The following is a 23,908-nucleotide window of genomic DNA, read 5'->3' as shown; positions in this document are numbered from 1 at the left end:
GATGTTGTTGAAAGAATATTTAGAAAATGAAGTTGAGAAGTAAGAATTGTTTAAAGCAAGTCCCTTTTAGTGGACAAGAAATTTGTGTCCAGTTTGAACTTTGAACCAAAATGATGGCAGAGAAAGTAAAATCAGAATTAATTTGGGATTTTGATGGAATGAATACTGGGTCATGCAACGATCACGGTGGGACTCGAACCCACAATCTCCCGCTCCGGAGGCGAGCGCCTTATCCATTAGGCCACGCGATCAATTTCCTTAATATCCCAAAATCCATCCATAGTCAACCAAAACCTCATTTTATGAGTAGTGGTGTAATTAATAGAGTTCAAAATAATACTATTGTAGTTGTGATTAATCTTTGTTTTGATTAGTTCAAAAATTCACGGAATGAAAATGAGTAGAATATTCAGACTTCTAATTTGTTGATCGTGAGACATCAGGTACAGTTGTATTTGTATAACTACCGAAGTCTCAATTTTTCAAGCATTATCGTAGTAGATATATATAGTGCGCTACTTTTGAGTAAGAGCACTAATTATACATCCTCTTGTTAAGTGGTTAAATAAATGTTTATACTAATTAGAAGAACATGAGTGGTGTAATGAATCCACTACTGTGACTCATGCACCGGCCATATGTACAACTAAACTATATGTTATGTTATTTAATTATACGTAGCAACAGAAATAACCAAACTGAGCTGCCAGTAACTAGTATGAACATGCACGCATGCCTTTATTAATTTCTAGCTGAACATACAACAATTTTGTGCCCTAGCTAGATACTAAATATATAATTACTCCTATGGTCTCTTGACCAAATCATGTGTTTAAGTAATATGCACCGTCAGTATAAACTTAAAATTGTTTACATAGACATACGTTGTATAAAACTTAAACTCCCCGGCTAATTAATTGCCATAATAATAGACACTATCGATATAGTACTATATGGAGACATGAAGATTGCCTAGCTAGTTGTAATTAGAGACTAGACTTGCATGACGCTATTTTGGTCTCGTGAGGCAAAACCGTCACAACATTGTTCATTATTACTAGTTGTTAGTCCGAGTTCAATTTCCAAGTATCTCAACCACTTTTGACATTCATATTCAACTGATGAGCCTTGTGGTGTATATTGGGCCACTGGCAGCTGATGAGTAGTAATGTCCATATCTATATCAGTATCCAAATCAATAGGAGTATCCAACAAGTCCCAAAAATCAATAATATTATCGTCGACTGCTCCTACTGATGAATATGGGATTTCATTTACTTGATTGTCCATCGAAAGTTGATCAACGTTGGAGAGGTTTAATGAAGAAGTAGTGGTACTGGGAGAGCAAGACCTTGATAAAGTATCTATGCATTGGCCCTTCATGTTATGATCTCCCAATTCTTCTTGACAGGGAATATGATCATCTTGATGTATAGAAGGTGGTTGTACTATTGAAGTTGATGAAGAAGAAAAGGAAGATGGTGATGAAACGCAAGAATTATTGTTTTTCATGTTGCAATATTCCTCTTTCTTTATTCTCTTCTTCAAATGGGTATTCCACACATTTTTAATCTCATTATCAGTTCTTCCTGGCAACTGCGATGCTATCTTTGACCACCTGTATTTATTAATGCAATAGCTTCAGATACCAATTAGCAAGAACAAAAAATATGACTATATATGTTTCATGACAAGGAGGATTATTGATAGTACTATATATATACCTGTTTCCGATAGAGAGATGTAACTTTATAATGGTCTCCTCTTCTTGTGGGGTGAAATTTCCTCGCTTTACGTCAGGTCTAAGGTAGTTAATCCACCTTAAACGGCAACTCTTTCCACACCTCAGTAATCCTATATATCCATCAACAAAAGACATACAAAATGAGTAACCTCCAAAAAAATAATATATTATCTGTTACAACATGTTTTATTACTCCTAAAATACAGTAATGGTATTTAAAACATCTTTTACATTGTTGAAAATTATAAGTTAGTGAGATATACCAATATACAAAGGATACCACGTTCGAGTAAGGGGTTTCATATGATACCCCTTGCTCAATTATTTACTTATTATACATGTATATTACGAGCTAAAAACAATAAAATGCATGGGTTGAATCCCCTTGACTTGAAATAGAAGCTTGATATATATGATCCTATTCTTATAGAAGTTGAATACCCTTAATGAAATCACTCTGCTACTGAAGGTAGGGAAAAACAACATACGCTGATACACACAGATAATAAAGAATGTCATAAAGATTTTAAACATAGTCGGACTATAATATGGACATATATTTATCGAGAATATTGAAAGATGAACATGGATATAAAAGTACGTACCAGCTTGTTTGGGAAGGGCGCGCCAATTGCCGTGGCCATTCTTCTGAATGAAAGAAATAAGCTTCAAATCCTCAGCAGGTGTCCAAGGCCCTTTCTTAACCTTACTTTTATCACAGCAAGGTGCTCTCCCTTTACCCATTATATTCTCTATAATCAACTTATTACAAGCTAATGATTTGATGTATTACAGTAATGTTAATCCTTGATATTCCCAGCTCTCAGTCTACTATATATAACTTGGTTTCTTTCTTAGCCCCTCCTCTCCTTATATATACCTCGCCTTGCTTAGTTTACATGCCTTATCTACATCACTAAATAATTAACTTATAGGAAAAGGGGCCGTGGGGTCCTCCCAAGAATTTCAAGTGGACCAGAATATTCACTACTCCTACTATTTGCAAATTTAAAAGGTCAACCTCCTAAGTTAAGCTAACTAGCTAATTCCCTTCGTTTTCTAATTGAGAAATATCGAATAGAATTAATCACACAATTTTTTATCAACTTACGTTCGCGATATAAGATTTATGAGGAAAGTGTGTGGTGGATGAATAGAATCTCTCGACCTTTAATAAGAAGTCGTGATTTGAGCTCGATAATAGAAAACTTATGAGTACGAAGAATCAAGCCATAAATATTATGTGATATAGTTTGACTAGACACAAAGTTTAAAAAATAAGGAAAACTTTTGAAACTTGTGGTCTAAAACAAGCCAGAATATTTGTGTGGCTCTAAATCATTTCATTCATGATAAAATAAGAAGTTTTACATAAATGTATCATTCTTTTTAGGACAGAACAAAAAGAAAATTGTATCACAAAAATTGGGACAAAAGGAGTAATTAAGTTGGTCAAACGAATTTCGGATATCGAATGCTTAAACAAAATATACATAGTAAGATTTCTCAATAATATTACTTCCTAGTGTGTACACAAATATCATGACCCATTTTTATACTATGTAGTTTAGTTGCAAATAACTTACTATAAGCTATCCATTTCAACGTTCCTTTTGTTTAAATTCATTGTCCTGATATAAGGTAAAGACTTTTTACTAGAAGTAGCCAAAAAGGTTTTTTTTACCTACTCCTTAATGACAAATAACAAAACTACAACACGTCTTATTCTATGGAGTCATGGTTTTCAAAGATTAGTGTTGATTTTCTTACCTACGTTAGACCAAGAGTGGACACCAAAATTCTTTGAGATATTATTTGTAGAGTCTTTTCACACAGTTAGTTTGGTAGGATTTCCTAAAGAGTTGAAACTTTGTACTTCAACATATTCCTACTTTTTTGTCCTACTAAACTTAGGAGATGCATCCGGTTTTGTTATACAAATTAAACTGTTTTGGTCTTCTCTGTACTAGTATTAAAGGCAGTGATGGCTGAATTAATTAAGATGTGCACAGTGCTACAGTATCTAGTCTAATTGGGATTTCATTTTTTAATGGCAAAGGGGCCACGAAATTTGAAATTAGATTCGAAGTGTCCCTATTCCCTGCAATAGAAATACTGTTGTATACCACATAGTGGTAAAGTTGTATTTTTCTTATTTTTTTATTTTTTTAAATTATAGAAGAACTAATTCAGTCAGCTGGTTGGAAAACTTAATTTGAAGGTGGAGGAGTATGTGAAAAGTTTAGGTGATCCACCATTGTTGATAGACACTGAAAAGAGATGAAAAAATAATTTAAAAAAAAAGAAATGCATGGGTCAGGCGGTTTCAAAATTCTAAAATGATAAATATAATAATGAAAATGGATAAGAAGCAGGCATGCATTTAGCATTTGCCTCACTATTAGCTGAGCTAATCTATGTATACATATATCCCATTGTTTTTAGATTACTCTTTAATGTCTTTTCTTCTTCTCTAAAGGCAATTTTTAGAAGGGAAATTAACTCAAACAGTTATCAGCTCAAAGAATAACCGACAAATATATAATATATGCATAATTAATATATAATATATACTGATTAGTGGCTGTAAATATTTGTAGTAGAAGGATTAAATGGGTAACTTCCCCTAGAGTCCTTGTTTTCCACATATAGCCAATTCAATTGTTAATTTTCTTTATTTCTATTATGGCATTGTTTGCATTTCTAGCTTAGATTGGAGGCTTCTAATCTTATATGCTTTTTTATAGATCTCAAGTGTTACAATATTTTTACCATTTTCCTGTGAAAAGATCAAGTATATAATTAATACTCCCTCTGTTTCAATTTATGTGAACCTATTTCCTTTTTAGTTCGTATCAAAATGAATGACCTCTTTCCTAATTTGGAAACAAATTCACTTTATAAAATAATTTATAGCCACACAAATATTCAAGACTTATTTTGAACCACAAGTTTCAAAAGTCTTCACTCTTTCTTAAATGTTGTGTCTAAAATGAGCTCACATAAATTAAAACGGAGGGAATATTATATTTATAATAGATCATAAAATCGATCTTTATATTTGTAAAAGTGAATAAGAATAAAGGGACTAAGGACCGTAATATCCTAGGGAGTTGCCACTTCTTATGCTATCATCATTAAATTTTTGCAAAAAAAATGTTGCTTACCTGTCTTGACACGTGTCACACTTTCCTTTGCAATTTGTGTTTTTCTGTGACCAGAAAACCTGATGACATGATTAGTCTAAGCATAGTGGAATTGTACATTTGAGAATGAAACAAAAAGTCACCAGTTGGATTTGGGGAACCATCACAAATAATGCCATTTCCCAAAGACTTGGCACGTACTAATAATAAAATTTGAAACTAATTATCATCGCTGATTCGCTATGGTGTTAGTAAATGTAGCATTTGACTTTGTTTTTTCTTTTTCTTTTAATTATGCATGCACAATAATATGGTTAATGCGTGCAATTTAGTTAGGAGGGTGAGCAGCTTCAGTGTTTGACAAAAGGCAAGTAATGTTTGACACGCATCAAATTGTGTTAGCCACATGGATATTCAAGCTCTTATAGTACTATTAAGAATATAATACTGTTACCCTAGGTACTAATTAAAAACAATGTTAAATAAACTTTCACAAATCTATGTCTGTCTCTGATTCACAGACAAATCAAATAAACGCATCTTTAAGTATTTTTGGCGATGCCTTACAATAGGTTAATATAGGTAACTATCACTCTTCTCCTCACAATCCCAACATATATATATTGCAACATTCATGTCCACACATGAAAACTCAACTACATACACTTAAGGTTGGAGCTAGATTGTGGCAATGGTTCAATTAAATCTTCTTCGCCGAAAATTATATTGTGTAGATGGAGTAAAAAGATATTTTTTAATCATATACTATATAAATTCCTAAATCTTCTTGATACAGGGAAGACTCTAATTTAGTGGCAAAAGTGTTTAAAAATTACTTATGATCACAGGAATAAAAATCACATTTTCCTAGTGTGTGGAGAGAGCTACAAATGACAATAGAGGCCCAAGCGAATGAAAGGCAACGTGTTCACATTTTCCCCATTTAAAAGGCGGCTATTGATGATAATACACTTTTTTTGTCACTTGTAGTTATGACCCGGAATTTTTGCTCAAAAATGTGCAGTCTCGGCCAAACCAGTGTTGTGTTCTTTTGGTATGAGTTCAACAAAGGTGCAAATCACATTAGACATTAGTAGAGTGCCACTTACAAGCTGTTACTACAAACAAACGTAACGGACACATGGGAGATGACGTTAACAATAACACTGAATGCAATTTGCAATTTGTCTTTGACTCTAGAAAGGCGTCTGTCTATTGCGTGCAAACTAAATCCGTAACGCTTTAACATCACGTCAATTTTGTGGTTTGAACTTTTAAGCTCCTAAATTTTCTAAGTGTTCACACATTGGCAGGTAAAGGATCCGTGCACTATCACGATTGCTGTACTTTATAATTGGGACGGGGACAGTGGGGGAGGGGGTTTGACATACAACTTTACCACTATCTACCCATTTCTTGGAGAGTCAATGATCTTTTGCGTTGGTAGGTATAATCCTAATTAGAGAAAGGACAGCTGAAAAAACGAAACCACGTTTGCTCTTTTTGGTTGCAGCTTTCTTTGACAAACTAAAGAGTCCAATATCTTGACCAACAACCATTACAATGTCTGCAGTGAAGTTTATTACCAATAATAACTCAATAGCAAAGCTTAATCTCAGCAACTTTTCCTAGATAAAGGGGAGAAGGTAGATCACTCTGTGGGTATAATATACATGGTTCACAGCTAAGCAAATATGTTCATATTTAAAGGGAGTAAACCTCTAAACCATTGAGGCCAGAAATGAAAAAGAACCAGAAATAGCAAATTAAGCGCGAATCCAACACATATAAAGGGCAATCAATCACAACATACTCAACCACAAATTTTCCTGTTTATTCCAATAGTAAATAAGCAAAAGAGGGGAAGAGGGGAGGAGAAGAGATGGTCATCCCAAGTTCATGGAACACGTATCTAAGTTTTCACCAAGTTAAGTGCAACCTAGAGTCTGCCACCCCTTAGCGCAAGAACAAGGTGAAGAACTGAACCACCTTCGATATTGTAGTCTTTGGCTGTCTTGTCATCTGCTAGCTGCTTTCCAGCATAAATAAGCCTGTAATAAACCAAATGTAGAAAGTGTAAGTCCACTGTCTCAAACTGCCAACAGAAATAAAATAACAAAACAACGAACACAGTATTTATATATCGCATTGTGTATGGGTAAATTGAGTAGTTCACAAAAATAAACATAGGAACAAGTTTAATATCTCCGAGCCACTATTCACTTTCTGCCCATAAGACAGCAGAAATAAAGCTGAAATCATAGAACATCTCAATACTACCATGGATTTATGTGAACTAAGAAATGTATTCCAGTCAAAGACATATCCTATTGTACAATATACACAAAAAGTCTACCAAAAGTGTTAAAGAATAGAATTATGATGTTTTCATCTTTTCTGATATCTCAATGCTTAAGCTACAAACGGACAGACCAAGGGCATCGTTTTGTTTTGGCATTCACCATCACTGCTAAGGTAAGAAGCAAAAAAGTCCAACTTATTGTAACAAAATACATTTAGGTCAACTAGCAAGAAAACACTTCTAAGAAGCCAAGACGGTGAGCAATCTTTTTCACAAAGAACAGAGAAAAGATTGAAAGTCCACCGGGCTTTGTTCTAGTAGTAAGAGCGCAACAAATGATGTTTGAAATTGGCTAATCAGAGCAAATGCAGATGAAAGATCTATAAACGTCATCAGACCTACTGAGTTTTATAGACAATGTCTTAACCAATGCAGAACTGCAGATCAAGATCTGTTAGACCCATAGAATATTTACCATGCTCTGCCAGCGACAACCGGTTTTTCTAGATCTCGGCTGACGTTTCTTAAGTAAATTAAGCCCTTTAATCATATGCTGCGTCAAGTAACTACACAAAAGTTTAATTGTATATTCCAAAACCCTAAAGTATGTCTCAAAAACATTTATTTATTTATTGATTTATTTTTTCTCAAAAACATTTTTACAATATGGACATGACGGTTTCGCATTCCCTTTGTCCTTAAATATACTGCATCTAAGCAAAACCCATAGGTGACATTCAAATGACACAACGATGGACGGCTATCATTACAGAAACAGGCATAGTGGAGCATTGCATAATTTAAGTCTTAGAGTATTCTAACAAAAGGAGCGTCATTACGGAATGCTGGAAATAGCAGGAAAGAGAAACATGATAACCTGCAGAGATCCAAATAGAACTCCGGAAAAAAAATTAAAGGTCAGGAACAAAGCATCACACATACAACATCGCTGCTCTTTTTGTGTCATGGTGAGGAGGAGAGGAGGCAGTATGGCGTGGACAAGAGGAGCATAAACAAACATTGAAAACCACAAATCTAGTGTATACAATTTGAACGGAATAAAAGAAATACAAACCTTTGCTGCACTGGAGGTATTCCTTCTTTCTCCTCAACACGTTCCTTAATCCGATCAATGGTGTCAGTGGGTTCAATGTCAATTTCAATTTCCTTTCCGGTGAGAGTCTTCACCTTGATCATAGTTCCTCCTCTGAGCCTCAGAACAAGGTGAAGAGTTGATTCTTTCTGAATGTTGTAATCAGCCAGGGTTCGACCATCTTCCAACTGTTTCCCAGCAAAAATCAGTCTCTGCTGATCAGGAGGTATGCCTTCTTTATCCTGGTAGACAACACAACCATAATCTTCTCAACTAAGTAAAATGAAAACCACACATGATTGACTATTACACGTTAGCACTAATGCCAACAGTTAACAAGTGGACAAACCCAGGGGAGGGGAGGGCAGGGATAGCAGGAGAAGTGGAAACAATAAGCAGAAGGGAACACTACACCATACAACATGCTCAGCAAATAACATATTTTAGGCAACTAAAAGTCAATGTAAGTACAACTGTGATTCACAGACCTCAGTTTAGCTTTGCCAGGAACCACCCTACGGATATGAGGTTTTCCTTATGGGTTATGGGAGCTCTTTCATTGGGGGCGTCTTATTAGAGGTCATATTCTAGGAGTGTGGGATTTGATAATATTAAGGTTGATTTCAAATAAACAAGCTACCAAATCAAAAACTATAACCATAATCCTAAGCCGTATTAGATCATAAAATAGAAAAAAAAAAGACCATGCTTGAGTGAGCATAGAGCTCTAGCACACACCCTATCTATCCTTCCGCAACAGTTGGTTCCATCTAAGCCAAAAGAACTGCAAGACCAACTTCATGACCTACTTGACAAGGAGTTCCTTTAAACCAAGTGTAAACAAGACAAAAGGCTTCAAAAAAAGCTCCAAAATGGTAAATATCTTGTAACATTAGCCGAAGGGATACAATCAAGAGCGTGGTAGCACAAATTTGCACGAGGGAACATGTAGCTAAATGAAATAGAAATATCCATCGAGGTCACATAAATATACAAGCACATAATTGGAGTTTCAAATTTTAATAATATCACCGGTTCCCAGAGGCATCATCTCAAATTTTTATGTTTATGTAGGCAAACACGGTGCTAGTGTTTATAACTTTATATCCACGGTATAATCACAAACTAGAAACACACATGAGAAGTCAGTTGTCTTCACATGATGCACATTCACTCCAATAATATCTGGAGGAAGATTGGAAAAGACCAGCAGGGAGGAAGAAAACACTGGAAAGTGCAACAGGGAATTTATTTGTACAGACAAGTGATAATTGCTCCAGAATAAATATTTATCACAAATAAAAAGATGATCCAGAAAAATATATAATTGCATGATTAGTGGGCATGAAACTATTAGGTCTTATCTACCAACAAGAAAAGAATAAATAATAGAATATCTAAACTCAAGTCACTATCAATCACACAAAAAGAGTACATTCTATTTGTTTTCTATCCAATTTTCTGAAAGTATGCATTCACAATCTCATACATGTACATCTGGCCATACTTAATGCAATATATTTAACCACTTGTATGGCTGCAACAGTCAAGTTTTTTTTTTGTTTTGAAGAGAAAAATGACGTAAAAGTGCGTATCCCATTTATGCACAATTATGACAATCCAGACTAGGTGTATTGTATGTGCCAATAAGTCTATATCCATTGAGCACATCCATAGCTGATAGGATATAGCTTAGGAGGCGCAAATTCTGATTTTCATCAGCGGCAATTGAAAGATCACAATTGAAAGATCAAGACTAGTAAAATAAAAATTGTATGTAAGATGTAAAAAATTAGCATCTCTAAACTATCACGACACCACTTTTCTTCACTAGATTATTCTCCGTGCAACTATTAGCAGAATATAAATCATAAATCCCAGAAGAACATAATACGCAACACGAATTTGCAAACATGTTGAGCTATTATACGTATCAATCTCCACAGTCATTGTATATATACATTCAAAGAAATTGCATCTTGATCAGAGAAAGAAAATAAATAAATTAAAACAAATAGTATATAAGAGGTTAAATTAGCATCTTTAAACTATCACGACCAACATTTTTCTTCACTAGATTATGAGCCGAGCAACTATTAGAATAACAGTAAATCCAGAAGAAACATAATTCACAACACAAATTGACTCACACATTATATACACATGCATAAAAATTGTCTTTATCGGATAAAAGAAATTAAAAAAAAACACACACACACACAAGCAAGTATAACAAGGAAGAATCCAAATTGAAGTGCATATCCCGTTTTTGCACAATTATGACAATCAATAGAAGCTACTTGGTGCATTATATGTGCCAAGAAGCATGTGTTGCAGTGCTTTTTGTACTGTATTTGACAGCATATTAGGAGCTGATGCGATATAGCTTAGAAGCAAATTCTATTTTTCTTCAACGGCAATTTGAAAGATCAATGCTTATAAAATAAACATACTCCGTAGTATGTAAGATGTAAAATAGCATCTTTGAATTATCATGACCACCAATTTCCTTCATATTCTCCGTGCAACTATTAACAGAATATAAATCATAAATCCAAGAAGAAAATAATACGCAACACGAATTTGCAAACATGTTGAGCTATTACAAGTATCAATCTCCACATACACATCATATGCACATTCAAAAAATTGCATCTTGACCAGAGAAAGAACAAAAATTAAAACACAATAGTATGTAAGAAGTAAAATTAGCACCTTTAAACTATCACGACCAACACTTCAATTAACTAGATTATTCACCGTGCAACTATTAGCAGAATATAAATCATAAATCTCAAAAGAAACATAAGTCACAACACGTTGAGCTATTATATGTATCAATCTCCACACACACATACATAAAAACAAGCAATCCTAGTAAAAGAAGAATCGAAAACACAAGAACCCTAATTAATTAAAAAAAAAACAGCACGAAGCAAAACAAAATCAATTGAAGGGCGAGAATAAAAAGGCACCTGAATTTTGGCTTTAACATTGTCGATGGTATCACTGCTTTCAACTTCAAGAGTGATGGTCTTTCCGGTTAGGGTTTTCACGAAGATCTGCATGATTTGATTGCTTTCCTACACACAGACAGTCGACAACCTCGTTCGTTTGACGCTAACTTAATTCGTTCGGATGAAATAAGAATAAGAATAGGTCGCTATTTATTTGCTTCCTCTTTTATTCCCAATCTCCCTTCATATTTTTTTTCTATTGGACCTAAAACACAGACTATATTCCTTTCTTTTATAACCCTTTTTTTATCCTTATGCTATTAGGAACCGGTTTGGTTTATTCTATTCGATTTGGTTTTGTTATGGACTTTAGTTTGTTTAAGGTTTTTAACTAACAAGTATGGTAAAGGTCTGTCTTAGAATTTATTTATGAGCACGAGTTCTTTGAAGAAAAATTGGATTATATATATATATATATTTTTTTTTGTTACACAATATTACTTGCCTTTGGGTTGTTTTTTGTTTCAAGAAAATGATTACCATAAAACTGAATCATATAAAAGTTTTAGGTATCAAAATGAAATTATTTGTTAACACGATTTATGGTTCTTCTTATCATTGTTAAACTCAAAGTGCGTTAGACCGACTCTTGCAGATTGTCCAAACTCATGTTATCAAATGTGGGCCTAAAATTAGATTAGAAAGGCTAATTGGGCCTGCATGTGGTGGGCAATTCGCAGTAATGGCCTTATTTTGGGTTGGTCTTTAATTTTTGCTCATCAAATGAAAGTATTTAAACTTTTCCTTTCGCCTAAAATCTCAGGATTTCGGGTTCGAACCCCTGCTCAGGTAAAATTTTTTAAAAAATTCGCTAGGCAGAGGTTGCCTACAAACTCTGCCCCACCGGGCATAGTTTGCTTGCAAATTACCTTCGCTTTGCGAGGCAAATTATGCACGATGGGCAGTTTGCTCGCAAACTATGCCTTAAGGTATAGTTTTGCAGGCAAACTATGCCTTAGCAAACTCTACCTGATAAGGCACAGTTTGCAGAAAACTTTTGGTCTGTCTTCCAAGTACACACATGCATATTGTCTCTCTATTTCATTCCCTTGATTTAATGTCATTATTTATCATGCTAAATTAGTACACAAAATTCTGCCCATGCAAAACCTTGAAAATTCTGTCTTAAGGCAGAGTTTTGCATGCCTTGCGAAAAATTCATTTTTTTTATTGAGCTGGGGGTTCGAATCCAAAACCTCGAGGTATTAGGTGAAGGATAAAAATTAAAGACCACCAATTTGAAGGACAAAAATTAAATACCACCCCAAATGAAGGCCAATCCGCGCAAAAAAAATTCATCTCGTCAACGTGGGCTAGTATTCCATATTGTAACTGTCCAGCACTAGCTTTCAAATGATCTAAACCCATGTAATCGTCCAAAGACTAGCCTTTATATTACTGGTCAATCACGACTCTTTGACCAAAATAAGCTATTATTTTAGCCAATTCACTAAAATAATACATTTTTTTGAAAATTTACAGAACTAGAATAAACGTATTTCACGGTAACGTATTAGACATTATTTTATTCAAAAAATGCAACGGGCAAAAAAGTTAAAGGTTAACGGTGTTAAAGGGTAATTCGTTACTGTGAGTAACGTTTTATGGTTAATACGTTACTGTGAATAACAACTCTAAAGAATACAAAATCTAACATTGATTGATCTTAAAGTCGTAACTCAGAGTTACAACTTCAGGCTAAAACGTAACCGACAGTAACGTTTCTACAGAATCCAGGCACGAGCAGTTAAATCCTACAAAGAATTCTTCAAATTACGAACCCTTCTGATTGATGTAATTATAAAACTTTACCGACAATACTGATTACCCTTAAAAAAAGGTATCGATTAGCCTTACAAAAAGATACTGATTAGCCTTAAAAAAATTGATTAGGATTAAATTGATTAGGATTAAAAAAAAATTGATTAGCCTTATAAAAAAAAGTATTGATTAGCTAAATAAAGTAGTAGTTTTTCAATTTCAAAACAACACCAAAGAGTGAGAAATTATATGAGCGTGTCAAGTTGGTTAATTCTCCCTTTCAACATTTTCTTATACATTTTAAAATGCAAGACGGTTAAGACCCAAAAGAAATTAGAGATACAATGTTTTAAGTTTACAACAATAACTACTAGTAATTAATGCTTATATATCACGGTTTTTCATATATGAAAATTAAGAAGCAACCATCTTTCATATCTCTTCCGAACGAAAAATACTCCATCTTCTAGAAACAAAACAACAACTAAATTTGGTCTCTCAATTCACTTATTTGAACTAAATTTGTATAAAGCAAAATGGCAGCTAAGAATGGTTTCCATCAAGTTGTAGACTAAGAGACCTTAGGGAATCATATATACTCCATAAGATAAAGCACTCAAATCAGTTAGGATAAAATAAAGAACTCGAATCAGTGGAACATTGAAACCATTAATTAACCATAAAACGTTACTCACAGTAACGAATTACCCTTTAACACCGTTAACCTTTAACTTTTTTGCCCGTTGAATTTTTTGAATGAAATAATGCATAAGAATAGAATAGGTCGCTATTTATTTGCTTCATCTTTTATTCCCAATCTCCCTTTATATTTTTTTCTATTGGACCTAAAACACAGACTATATTCCTTTCTTTTATAACCCCTTTTTTTATCCTTATGCTATTAGGAACCGGTTTGGTTTATTCTATTCGATTTGGTTTTGGTTTTGGTTTTGGTTTTGTTATGGACTTTAGTTTGTTTAAGGTTTTTAACTAACAAGTATGGTAAAGGTCTGTCTTTGAATTTATTTTTGAGCACGAGTTTTTTGGAGAAAAATTGGATTTTATATTTTTTTTTAGGTAACACAATACTACTTACCTTTAGGTTGTTTTTTGTTTCCAGAAAATGATTACCATAAAACTGAATGATATAAAAGTTTTAGGTATCAAAAAGAATTTATTTGTTAACACGATTTATGGTTCTTCTTATCATTGTTAAACTCAAAAGTGCATTAGACCGACTCTTGCAGATTGTCTAAACTCATGTTATCAAATTTGGGCCTAAAATTAGATTAGAAAGGCTAATTGGGCCTACATGTGGTGGGCAATTCGCAGTAATGGCCTTATTTTGGGTTGGTCTTTAATTTTTGCTCATCAAATGAAAGTATTTAAACTTTTCCTTTCGCCTAAAATCTCAGATTTCGGGTTCGAACCCCTTCATTTTTAAAAATTATTAGGCGGGCCTACAAACTCGCCTTGCCTATATAGTTTGCTTGCAAAATTTTAAAAAAAACTTTGCTAGGCGCAGGTAGCACGGCTCGCAAACTATGCCTTAGCAAACTCCTCGATAAGGCATAGTTTGCAGAAACTTTTGGTCTGTCTTCCAAGTACACACATGCATATTGTCTCTCTATTTCATTCCCTTGATTTAATGTCATTATTTATCATGCTAAATTTGTACACAAAATTTTGTCTTAAGGCAGAGTTTTGCATGCCTTGCGAAAATTTCATTTTTTTTTTATTGAGCTGGGGTTCGAACCCAGAACCTCGAGGTATTACGCGAAGGATAAAAATTAAAGACCACCAATTTGAAGGACAAAAATTAAAGACCACCCTAAATGAAGGCCAATCCGCGCAAAAAAAATGCATCTCGTCAACGTGGGCTGGTATTCCATATTGTAACTGTCCAGCACTAGCCTTCAAATGATCTAAACCCATGTAACTGGCCAGCACTAGCCTTTATATTACTGGTCAATCACTCAACAAATTGTTTGTAAACCGAAAACTGTACTAAATCGATAAATCTAGTCAAATCGAAAAAAAAAACTCGACTAGTGATGCGAGTCGATTTGGTTTGGTGTTGAAAAAAAAAACTCTTGATTTGGTTTGGTTTTAGCTAAAAAAAAGTCAAACCGAACCAAACCAACCCGACATTACATGTATTCAATTTTTAAAATATTTTATACATAAAAATATTTATTTGTAATGTAATTTATAAATATTTCTTAAATATTTTCGTAGTTTTTTTATCTATTCTTATATTATTCAAGTTTGAACTTAGAATTTTGAATGTCAATAAGTTTTATATCCTATGGAGGTTAGTGATATTTGGCACAAATATCTAGATTTAGTGTCATTTACACTTTACTTCTTATCACTTTCATCGCACTTTTGAACGTGAATTGTTGTATATAAACTTATGTTGGTATGTTTATATGAATAGGTACAACAAGGACCAACGAAGGGTATTCCACGGTTGAGTGATTAGGCTATATACGACGATTGAATGTAAAAGTTCCAACACTGAAGGCAAAATCGACCAGAAGGGTCTCCAATGCGCCGCAAAAAACAAGATACTCATCTCGTTCTCGGACATGTTATGCTTTGGTATTCGGAGCACGGCGGATTGTAATGCGATGGCCATGCGACGCGACCAAAGCACGGGAGCGTCGGTTGTCCTATTTAATGATCTTTATCTTATATTTACCCTAGCATATAAATAGCCGTTTTGAACATTAGAGGGGCGGCTTGGACGACTTTTGGAGAATTGTGAAACCCTTTCTAGGTTTTATTCCTATTCTATTATTTTTCTTTACATCAAAACCCTAAGTAATGATGAATTCTTCTTTCGCTTATCAAATCATGTGTAACTAAACACTTAAATTCTGGGGTTGTGGCGTAGCCATGAATATTGATGTTTGACAAGTGTTTCAATCTTAGCGGCTTGTTCTTATGCAATTGCTTCATTGCTTCTGTGTTTAATCTCTTGATTGTCTGCGCAACGTGAGTTCTATCTACTCATCGACATACGTTTGGTTGTTCTTGAGAAAAAATGAGATCCCATCCATAATATCCCTAGAGTTGGGCTAGGATTTGTGACTAGGATAAAATATACTTAGTTACCACAATCAATGATGTACTTGATAGGTCAATACCATAGGAATATAGGAGCATATATCTCAATGGTTCGGAAAATCCTATGATTTATACATAAACAAAGTATTTGAGATACTTGATTGACTAATTTATAAACCAACCACGACCCTGAATTTCTTAAATCTTGATAAAAGCCGCTTTTTCATCACGTTCTAAGCACAAGTTTTTTTTTATCTAGTAGTATTATATTATTCAAGTTAGTTATAAAAGAACCAACACCGTTATTCTTCACTTGCATAGATAGTAAGCAATAGTTTATTCTCGTGAAATATTGATCATAAGTCTCTGTGGGTTCGAATCCGTTTTACATAATCACTTTATTACTTGTACGACCGCGTACACTTGCGTGTGCATTTGGACGCAACAGTTAGTAATTCAAATAAAGTCCAAACCAAAACCAACTCAACATTAATGCTAACAAAAGAAATTCAATTTACCACTAGTAATGACAATAATGTTGGATATCTATTTTTTAGCTTTGCATAATTAGTTTAGAGAGTGAAAATATATAACTTAAGTTTATTTCTTTGTCATGTAATTAATACTTATTAGCCGTACTTATTTTAGTATGACTTAATATTTTTAGACTATGGTCATTTTCTTTATGGCTTATTAATTAGCAATATTTATTTTAACCGATTTTATTATCTTTTATTGATTATTTTAATACAATGTTATCACTCTTCTCACATTTGTGTTATTTTCTTTAGAAACACCTTAATTATATAGTTGTATCTTACTAGGACTAAAGAAATATTTGAAGTAAAAGTTATATGTTTTGTATCAAGACGATTCCGGAAAAAAAAATCGAAAAACCCGAGAAAACTGAATAACCCGAGAAAACCCAAGGTTGAAAAACCCGAAATTTATTGGTTTGGTTTGGTGTATAAATTTAAAAGCCCGACACAATTGGTTTGGTTTGGTGTTTAAAAAATCCGAACCAATGTACACCTCTACTCAATACAATGGTGATAAACTACTATATTAGTAATACTTTGTATCCTTCAATTTATTCTAACCCGTTTGGACATGGTTTGAAACTATGTTTGGACATGCAATTTGGATATTTTAAGGAGTATTTTCTCTTATAGATATAAAAACCCCACAAGTTGGGAAAACTATCAAAACATTCTCAATTCTTATACAATCTTACCAAATGAGCAAGTTATAGTTCATAACAAAATTAATACGCTAATTCATAACAACCAGCTCAAAATTAATACTAGAAGACCTTTCTAAAAATACAACATCAATTGATTAAATTTTAGTTCAATAAATAAAATTAAACTATGGGTCTTTTTTTACAAAATTAAAAGGTTGGTAGACATAAATAAAATTTGGTGGAAGTTAATGAGATTGGTAAATGATTGATGGGGGTAATTGTTAAAAATATCTACCAACTTATGAGTTTTTTTTTTACAAAATATAAACTTATAGGTTAAATTTTATATTTTAAAAAGTTAAAATTTGGGGTTTGAAACCATGGTTTCAAACCTTGATTTCAAACGCATGTCCAAACGCTGGTTTGAAAATTCATGGCCAAGTGCCTGCTAAGTGCTCACTTATTGGATAATTGGTCACGATTACATTATTTTTATGTTGACTGTCAATCAGTTGAATTCTTTAACTTTTATTTAGCAGTGCTCACTTATTGGATAATTGGTCACGATTACATTATTTTTATGTTGACTGTCAATCAGTTGAATTCTTTAACTTTTATTTAGCTTTTGGAATATGCTATTGAAAACAAACATAGGTGGAGTTAATTTTCGTTTTGTTTGACGGCCCAACATTGAATGTACAAATCAACAAGTAGTAAATTAGGTGAATATTCTGTTATGAAGTCTCATCACTCTCACACTTCAATTCCGTAGAGAGACGCAATGATTTTTGGGTCTCGGTATTTTTTTTTTTCTTTTTCTTTTTATCAACAGTAGAGACGTAGTAGTAATTATTGAAAATAGAAAGTGGGGGGGAGTGATGAGGAAGATTCAAATCCCTTAACTTGGCAACATTAAATGTAGCATTCAAGGAGATATGACTAGTCTTCCACTCTTCAACAAGGCAAGAAGTAGTGGGAAATGGGCTGGTGAGTAGTGTTATTCTGGGAAGTTAATTAATTTGAATCATTAATGCAGATATTGAAAGCCATTAAATGCAAAACTTAAAAGGCTTGGCCTTGTTCATGTCCTTGGCACTAGCAAGCATTCGATTTTTTGATTAATTGAGACAGCAAAAGGGGGTGAAATTAATTCCTCACCGTGCTCATGTATATTCATGTGGATCCATATCCATACAATTTAAAATTCTGCTTTTACCCTCATTTCTCTGCCAATAAAAGAAACTTCAATTTCGATTCAGAACAATCAAAGTACTTACTGTAACATTTTGCTCGACTTTATAAGTTTTGACTATTCAAACAAAATGGATTATAAAGAACAATATGTATATCAAAAGATTTTATGCTAAGCGGACATATGACATATCTACTAGACTACTAGTAGCAGTTGTTGAGTGCACAAACAAAATATCACATTGATAGTTTGAAAAGGAAAAGAAAGTTATGTATATATAATGTGTAGATATAATCTTATTGGTGTGAGGCTTTTGAGAAAAAAATCGCGCGGACTTAGTTCAAAGTTGTTTAGCTGACAATTAATTATCAGAATCAATGGTTTGACGATTGTCGCAGAGTGATCTGCCCCGACTTAATTAGTTTATTTGCCTCTCTATGAGTCAATTTACTACTCGCTCCGTCCCAATATAAGTGTCATCTTAGCAAAATCACGCTCATGAAGAAATCAATAAATTCAATGTGGAGTTTACTACATTACCCTTATTTATTAAATATTTTCTTTAGAATTGATCAGGAATTTTAAAGAGGACAACTTCTTTAATGCTAAGGCATTGTTGGAAATATTTTTCAATTTTTGTCTTGAATTCCTAAGATGACACTTATTTTCGGACAAATACCTTTTGCTAAGTACACTTATTTTTTAGACGGAGGGAGTACCTTTACTCGTAGCTTTGGAGGCACATATATTTTTCTTTAAAAAAAATAATAATTTGAATGTTACACAGTAAATCTCCATATTACCTTATGAATCTTGATAATGTGCATGCAGAATTTAGTTCTCAGGTATGTGGATGTACCCCCATTAAATCGAAGAAGAGGGTATTAACTCGTCCCTTGTTCTTTTTTTTCTTTTTCCCTTTCTTTCTTGAGGTTATAGAGTAATTATACAGTGTATGTGATCCTAAATGTAACTTTCATTTTTGTCAAAGACAATTTCAAAGTTTCGTGGAATTCAAGCGTAATATCTCAGTGATTGACTCAATAATCGGGGGCTGACTTTGGTGATCATCGTACGTGCAGCAACAATCTCCGCCGTGCATGAAGAATCAGTATTAATTCCCACGTCGAACTAACCAAGCAAAGGCAAACGGAAGCGTAACATGGGAATTGATGAGTAAATATAATAAAAAATAAAAAAATACACTCTCTTAATGCTCACTCAAAGTCAAATAGAGATATGATTGAAGGCATATGCAACCAAAGTCAAATAGAGATATTATAGAAGGAATACGCAAACTAGAATTATTGCAACCATTTTTTGGCTGACTAAAGAACTACCATGATTCATTGGAGATTAAATTTAAACTTTAGGACGAATGACTTTAGGGAGTTACACTATAAAATGCGTGTTGTCACGTGACAGAGCCAGGATTTGCGATTTCAAATATGAAGAAGTTTACACCCAAAAAAGTTCAAAAGGGTTCAACATCTATTATCTATACATAAAAGTTAATTTTAGCAATGTATAAACAGTGTAATTTTCGGCCGAAATGAGTTCGGATGAGCTCCCTTAGTCGTATGTGGCTCCGCCCCTGATTATCACCAAAGATCCATACCAATTTATCATATACCTTCACGTGCCTTGTTATCACTAAGCCATAATTAATTATCAGTACACATTTTAACCTAAATTTGTTATTTAATTATTATAAATTAATATGATTTGATGTCAATATGAGTAAAAAAAATTCAAAAACAGCAGCAAAGTTAGAAATTTCACCAAAAATATTTATATTTGACTATTCTTCGCCAACTACAACTCAAGCCAGCGGGGGTGGATGCATCATAGCAATATCAGGTTCATCTATTCACGTACTTTTGATAAGGAAAGATAAATTTATATGTAAATATCCATTAAAATTATAATAAATAGTAGATCTAAACCTATAATTTTAGAAATACAAAATGCTAAAATCTGAAAGCTTGAACTTATAAAAATTGAATTATGAATCCTCACCGTCCTTTGGTATGTTAAATTGTTGACTTAAATAACGAAGAATAAGAAAGTGGATGAGATCGGGACGAACCGGAAAATAGAAAAACCAAAAAGAGTAGTTGTAGACTTGTAGTAATTTATTAATTAGAGATAATCATTAAATGGAGCTACGTAAAGGAGGCTAAAAGGTCTAAGGAGGATTTAATGGGGAAAATGTGCATGCAATAAATCACACCTGTCGAGTAATGCCATTACTATCTTTCAATGCCCCCATTACTGACTGCCCCTTCTTTCAAACCTCCTCCTCATAGTATTAATCTCAATCCACTTAATTATAAAATTACATTAAATTCACCCCCCCCCCCCCCCATTATCATCCCTCATTATTATCCCTCTATTCATGCATAACGGACTCCATTCACTTGCTTCTCCCCGTTTATTTATTGACTCATTTCCACCTCTTCCTTTTTGTCTCTCTATCTCTCTGTTCCAAATATTTTTTCAAGTCCCTCTTTTTCCGTCCTTTCATACACCTACTGCTATTGCAGGTTCTTCTTCTAAGTACTGTGACACAATATTATTACGGTACTAAAAATTATTCTGTTGTTGGTTGGGGATCATGGTGGCTGAAGTTAGCACTTTGATAAGGATAATGAACCGTGGTGGTAGGAGTGACATGAATGAATCATCATCATCATCAAAATCGACAGCCCTGATCACTAGAGACTTGCTTGGTGGATGTTGCACCCTTGATTCTAAGGAGTTGGACCTTGACTTGCAGGTTCCCTCTGGCTGGGAAAAGCGCCTCGATTTGAAGGTACTTTTCTATTGTGTATACTTTATTGATTTGGCGTGAATAAAAACGATGTTTATATCCAGGGGCGGAGCTACAGTGTAACTGGGAGGTTCGGCCGAACCCAGTAACTTTTACGTAGACCGTATATTTGTACTAGAAAATCTAGTAAGTTTATATATTTATTTGCATCCGAACCCACATACAAATGCAAGCTGATGATTCAGTGGTTTGAGGCGCTGCCTGTAAAGATGTGGGTTCGAGACCTGTTTCGATTTGAACGCTAGTTCTTATTTTGCCATATATATGCTCTCTTTTTTAAACAATAAAATAATATAGCTCACTCCTGTATTAGTTTTTCCCTAGGCTTGCTTTTTTTTTTTTTTTCTTTTTCCTATGTGTAGGTTTTTATTTTTAAAAAACAAAACATAAAATTAATACTGAAAAAAATTTGGCGTGAATATATTTATTTCAATATATTAATTACGATGTTTATATCCATATCCATTTATGAAGTTTGGAGTAAGAATTTCATTTGAGAGGTAATAATTTCATGATATGGATTTTAAGTTCTATACACAGAACGATATAATAGTTTTTTTTACACCATTCATGTATTTTAAAATGCTTTAGATGGACTCATTGGGAAATATTTATTTTTCTACCGATTAGTGCGTAAACTTAAACTCTTATATGCTTAGGGTTATGAATAATGAAGTTGATAAAGATTGTGGTGAATTTTGCAACAGTCAGGTAAAGTGTATCTACAGAGGAGCAATTCTTCGAATTATTCCTCGTCAACAACTTTGGAATATAGCAACTATCAAACAGTTAACGCTCCAGCTACAAAGTTACCGCTCAGTCTCTTTGAGGACACTAAGCTAGACCTAAAACCACCATCATCATCATCACCATCATCATCAGCTGGTAATTATCATAGTGTATGCACCCTTGAAAAAGTGAAATCTGCTTTAGAAAGGGCAGAGAAGCAATCAACGAGGAAGCGCAGCTCCATATCATCATCATCATTCATGTCTATGTCATCATCAGCAGTTATGTCCATGTCATCATCATCTGCCAATTCAAATTCCTCAATATCATCAATCAATGTTGACGAAGACACTAATGGCTCATTTGCTGCTGGTTGTCCAAGTTGTCTGCTTTACGTGTTGATATCAAGGACCAATCCTAGATGCCCTCGATGCAATACAATTGTTCCACTATTACCTCATGTCAGCATGAAGAAACCTCGTATTGACCTTAACATATCCATTTAAAAGTCATGAAACAAGTACATGTGAAGAGAACTACCTAGTCTTTTTGTAAAGATAGAGATACATAGTCTTGTATGTTACAGAACATATTATATCTATATACTACTACAAATGTTGCAAAAGATTCGATATAAATTGACTGGCCTATATTAAAAAATCTTTTGATGTCGATATATATTTTTGTATGCTTGATCATTAATTATTCAGTTGTCGTTGGCACGATGCAACTCCGTTTTCGGCCTTCTGTTATAGTTTAGTAATTGTCACGGTGACTAATATTGTAATTTAGGCATTATAAATGGAAGCAGCGCATTAAGTAGCTCGCTATGCATAGGGTTCGAGAAAGAGTCAGGTCGTATTTAACATTTAATCTAGTCTTTATGTGTTCAAATTTAAAATTTATCCCAATCTAGTTTAATTTACTGGGTTCTAAATCAAAGTAGATATCGAGTGCAGCTATTGAAATACTGGACATGAGGTTCAACCTGTAATTTGCAACGGTGGATATAAAAGCATGAAACAGGGCATTAAGAGCTACCGGATGGATGTGGGGTATTAAATGTGTGTGCTACTGCATGCAGAACATAAAATTTAATGTATTGTTAGCTGAAAATGGTGTTTAGCTAAGAGATGATGATAAAATTAAATGCTGAAAGGGGTCAGTATAATCACCCTCTTGCAGTTGCGGAAAACCAACCAACATTTAATAAACGAAAGCTATTTATTTGTCGTGCAACTTTCACTACTTTCTTAGAAAGGCCGGCTCAAAATAGTAGTAATAATAATAATAATAATAATAATAATAATAATAATTCGCGTACGGGTTAAGGCCATTAGGTAACTAAAGCTTTATATATGTGGATAAGCAGGCACATTTCAGCTATCATCTGGTGGTCAAGGAAGTAGTAAGGTAAGGAAGAGTGCCTTAATTTTGTTAATCAACAAAGGGATGCAAAGAATATTAAAAGAGCAGTGGAGTAAATACTGACAGTATGAATTAATGAGAATAAACAGAGAGTTGAGACTTATGCATAATTAATTATACTCTATTTGCAAGTCTGCTATTTGATGCGTTTATACAATTGGAGTATATATGAGGAAATTAAAGTCAGATTACTTATTTAACTCTCGATGAATCTTAATATGCACTGCATATCTGCATATTAATGTTGCAGTTGTATTGCCAATAAAATCGCATGTGCATTTGGATACATTGTCCTTTATCATTGTATTTACTTTTGTAAGGAGGGTGGATACAGCATAGATTTGTGTTCGTGTTAAGGAGTAGCAATAAAGGCATTCTGGTCCAAAATTAAATGGTTGAAAAGGGTAT

The 23,908-nt window shown here is 33.7% G+C and overlaps 3 protein-coding genes, 1 long non-coding RNA gene and 1 other non-coding gene across 5 annotated transcripts in view; 2 read left to right on the top strand and 3 right to left on the bottom strand.

Moving 5' to 3' along the window:
• LOC132035856 (uncharacterized) overlaps window positions 1-23,908 on the top strand; it is a 63,056-nt gene that overhangs the window by 13,212 nt on the left and 25,936 nt on the right. The gene's annotated exons all lie outside the window — the stretch shown is intronic.
• On the bottom strand, window positions 179-251 carry TRNAR-CCG (transfer RNA arginine (anticodon CCG)). The gene has a single exon. It is a non-coding gene; the product is annotated as a tRNA-Arg (tRNA).
• Window positions 800-2,646, bottom strand: LOC132035829 (transcription factor MYB58-like). The gene is made up of 3 exons (XM_059425967.1): window positions 2,350-2,646; window positions 1,725-1,854; window positions 800-1,618 (listed from the first exon to the last, which is right to left on the bottom strand). Exons 1-3 carry the CDS (start codon window positions 2,486-2,488, stop codon window positions 994-996), a joined length of 894 nt encoding a protein of 297 aa, XP_059281950.1. The 5' UTR covers window positions 2,489-2,646; the 3' UTR covers window positions 800-993.
• On the bottom strand, window positions 6,633-11,489 carry LOC132035830 (ubiquitin-NEDD8-like protein RUB2). The gene is made up of 3 exons (XM_059425968.1): window positions 11,261-11,489; window positions 8,268-8,527; window positions 6,633-6,941 (listed from the first exon to the last, which is right to left on the bottom strand). Exons 1-3 carry the CDS (start codon window positions 11,351-11,353, stop codon window positions 6,830-6,832), a joined length of 465 nt encoding a protein of 154 aa, XP_059281951.1. The 5' UTR covers window positions 11,354-11,489; the 3' UTR covers window positions 6,633-6,829.
• On the top strand, window positions 20,922-22,774 carry LOC132036074 (protein CURLY FLAG LEAF 1-like). The gene is made up of 2 exons (XM_059426302.1): window positions 20,922-21,325; window positions 22,051-22,774. The coding sequence occupies exons 1-2, from the start codon at window positions 21,128-21,130 to the stop codon at window positions 22,576-22,578; spliced, it is 726 nt and encodes a 241-aa protein (XP_059282285.1). The 5' UTR covers window positions 20,922-21,127; the 3' UTR covers window positions 22,579-22,774.

The sequence above is a fragment of the Lycium ferocissimum genome, chromosome 11, assembly GCF_029784015.1.
Source record: "Lycium ferocissimum isolate CSIRO_LF1 chromosome 11, AGI_CSIRO_Lferr_CH_V1, whole genome shotgun sequence".
NCBI lineage: Eukaryota > Viridiplantae > Streptophyta > Magnoliopsida > Solanales > Solanaceae > Lycium > Lycium ferocissimum.
Note: the sequence above shows the minus strand (reverse complement) of the source record. Positions and strands in the feature narration are given on the sequence as shown.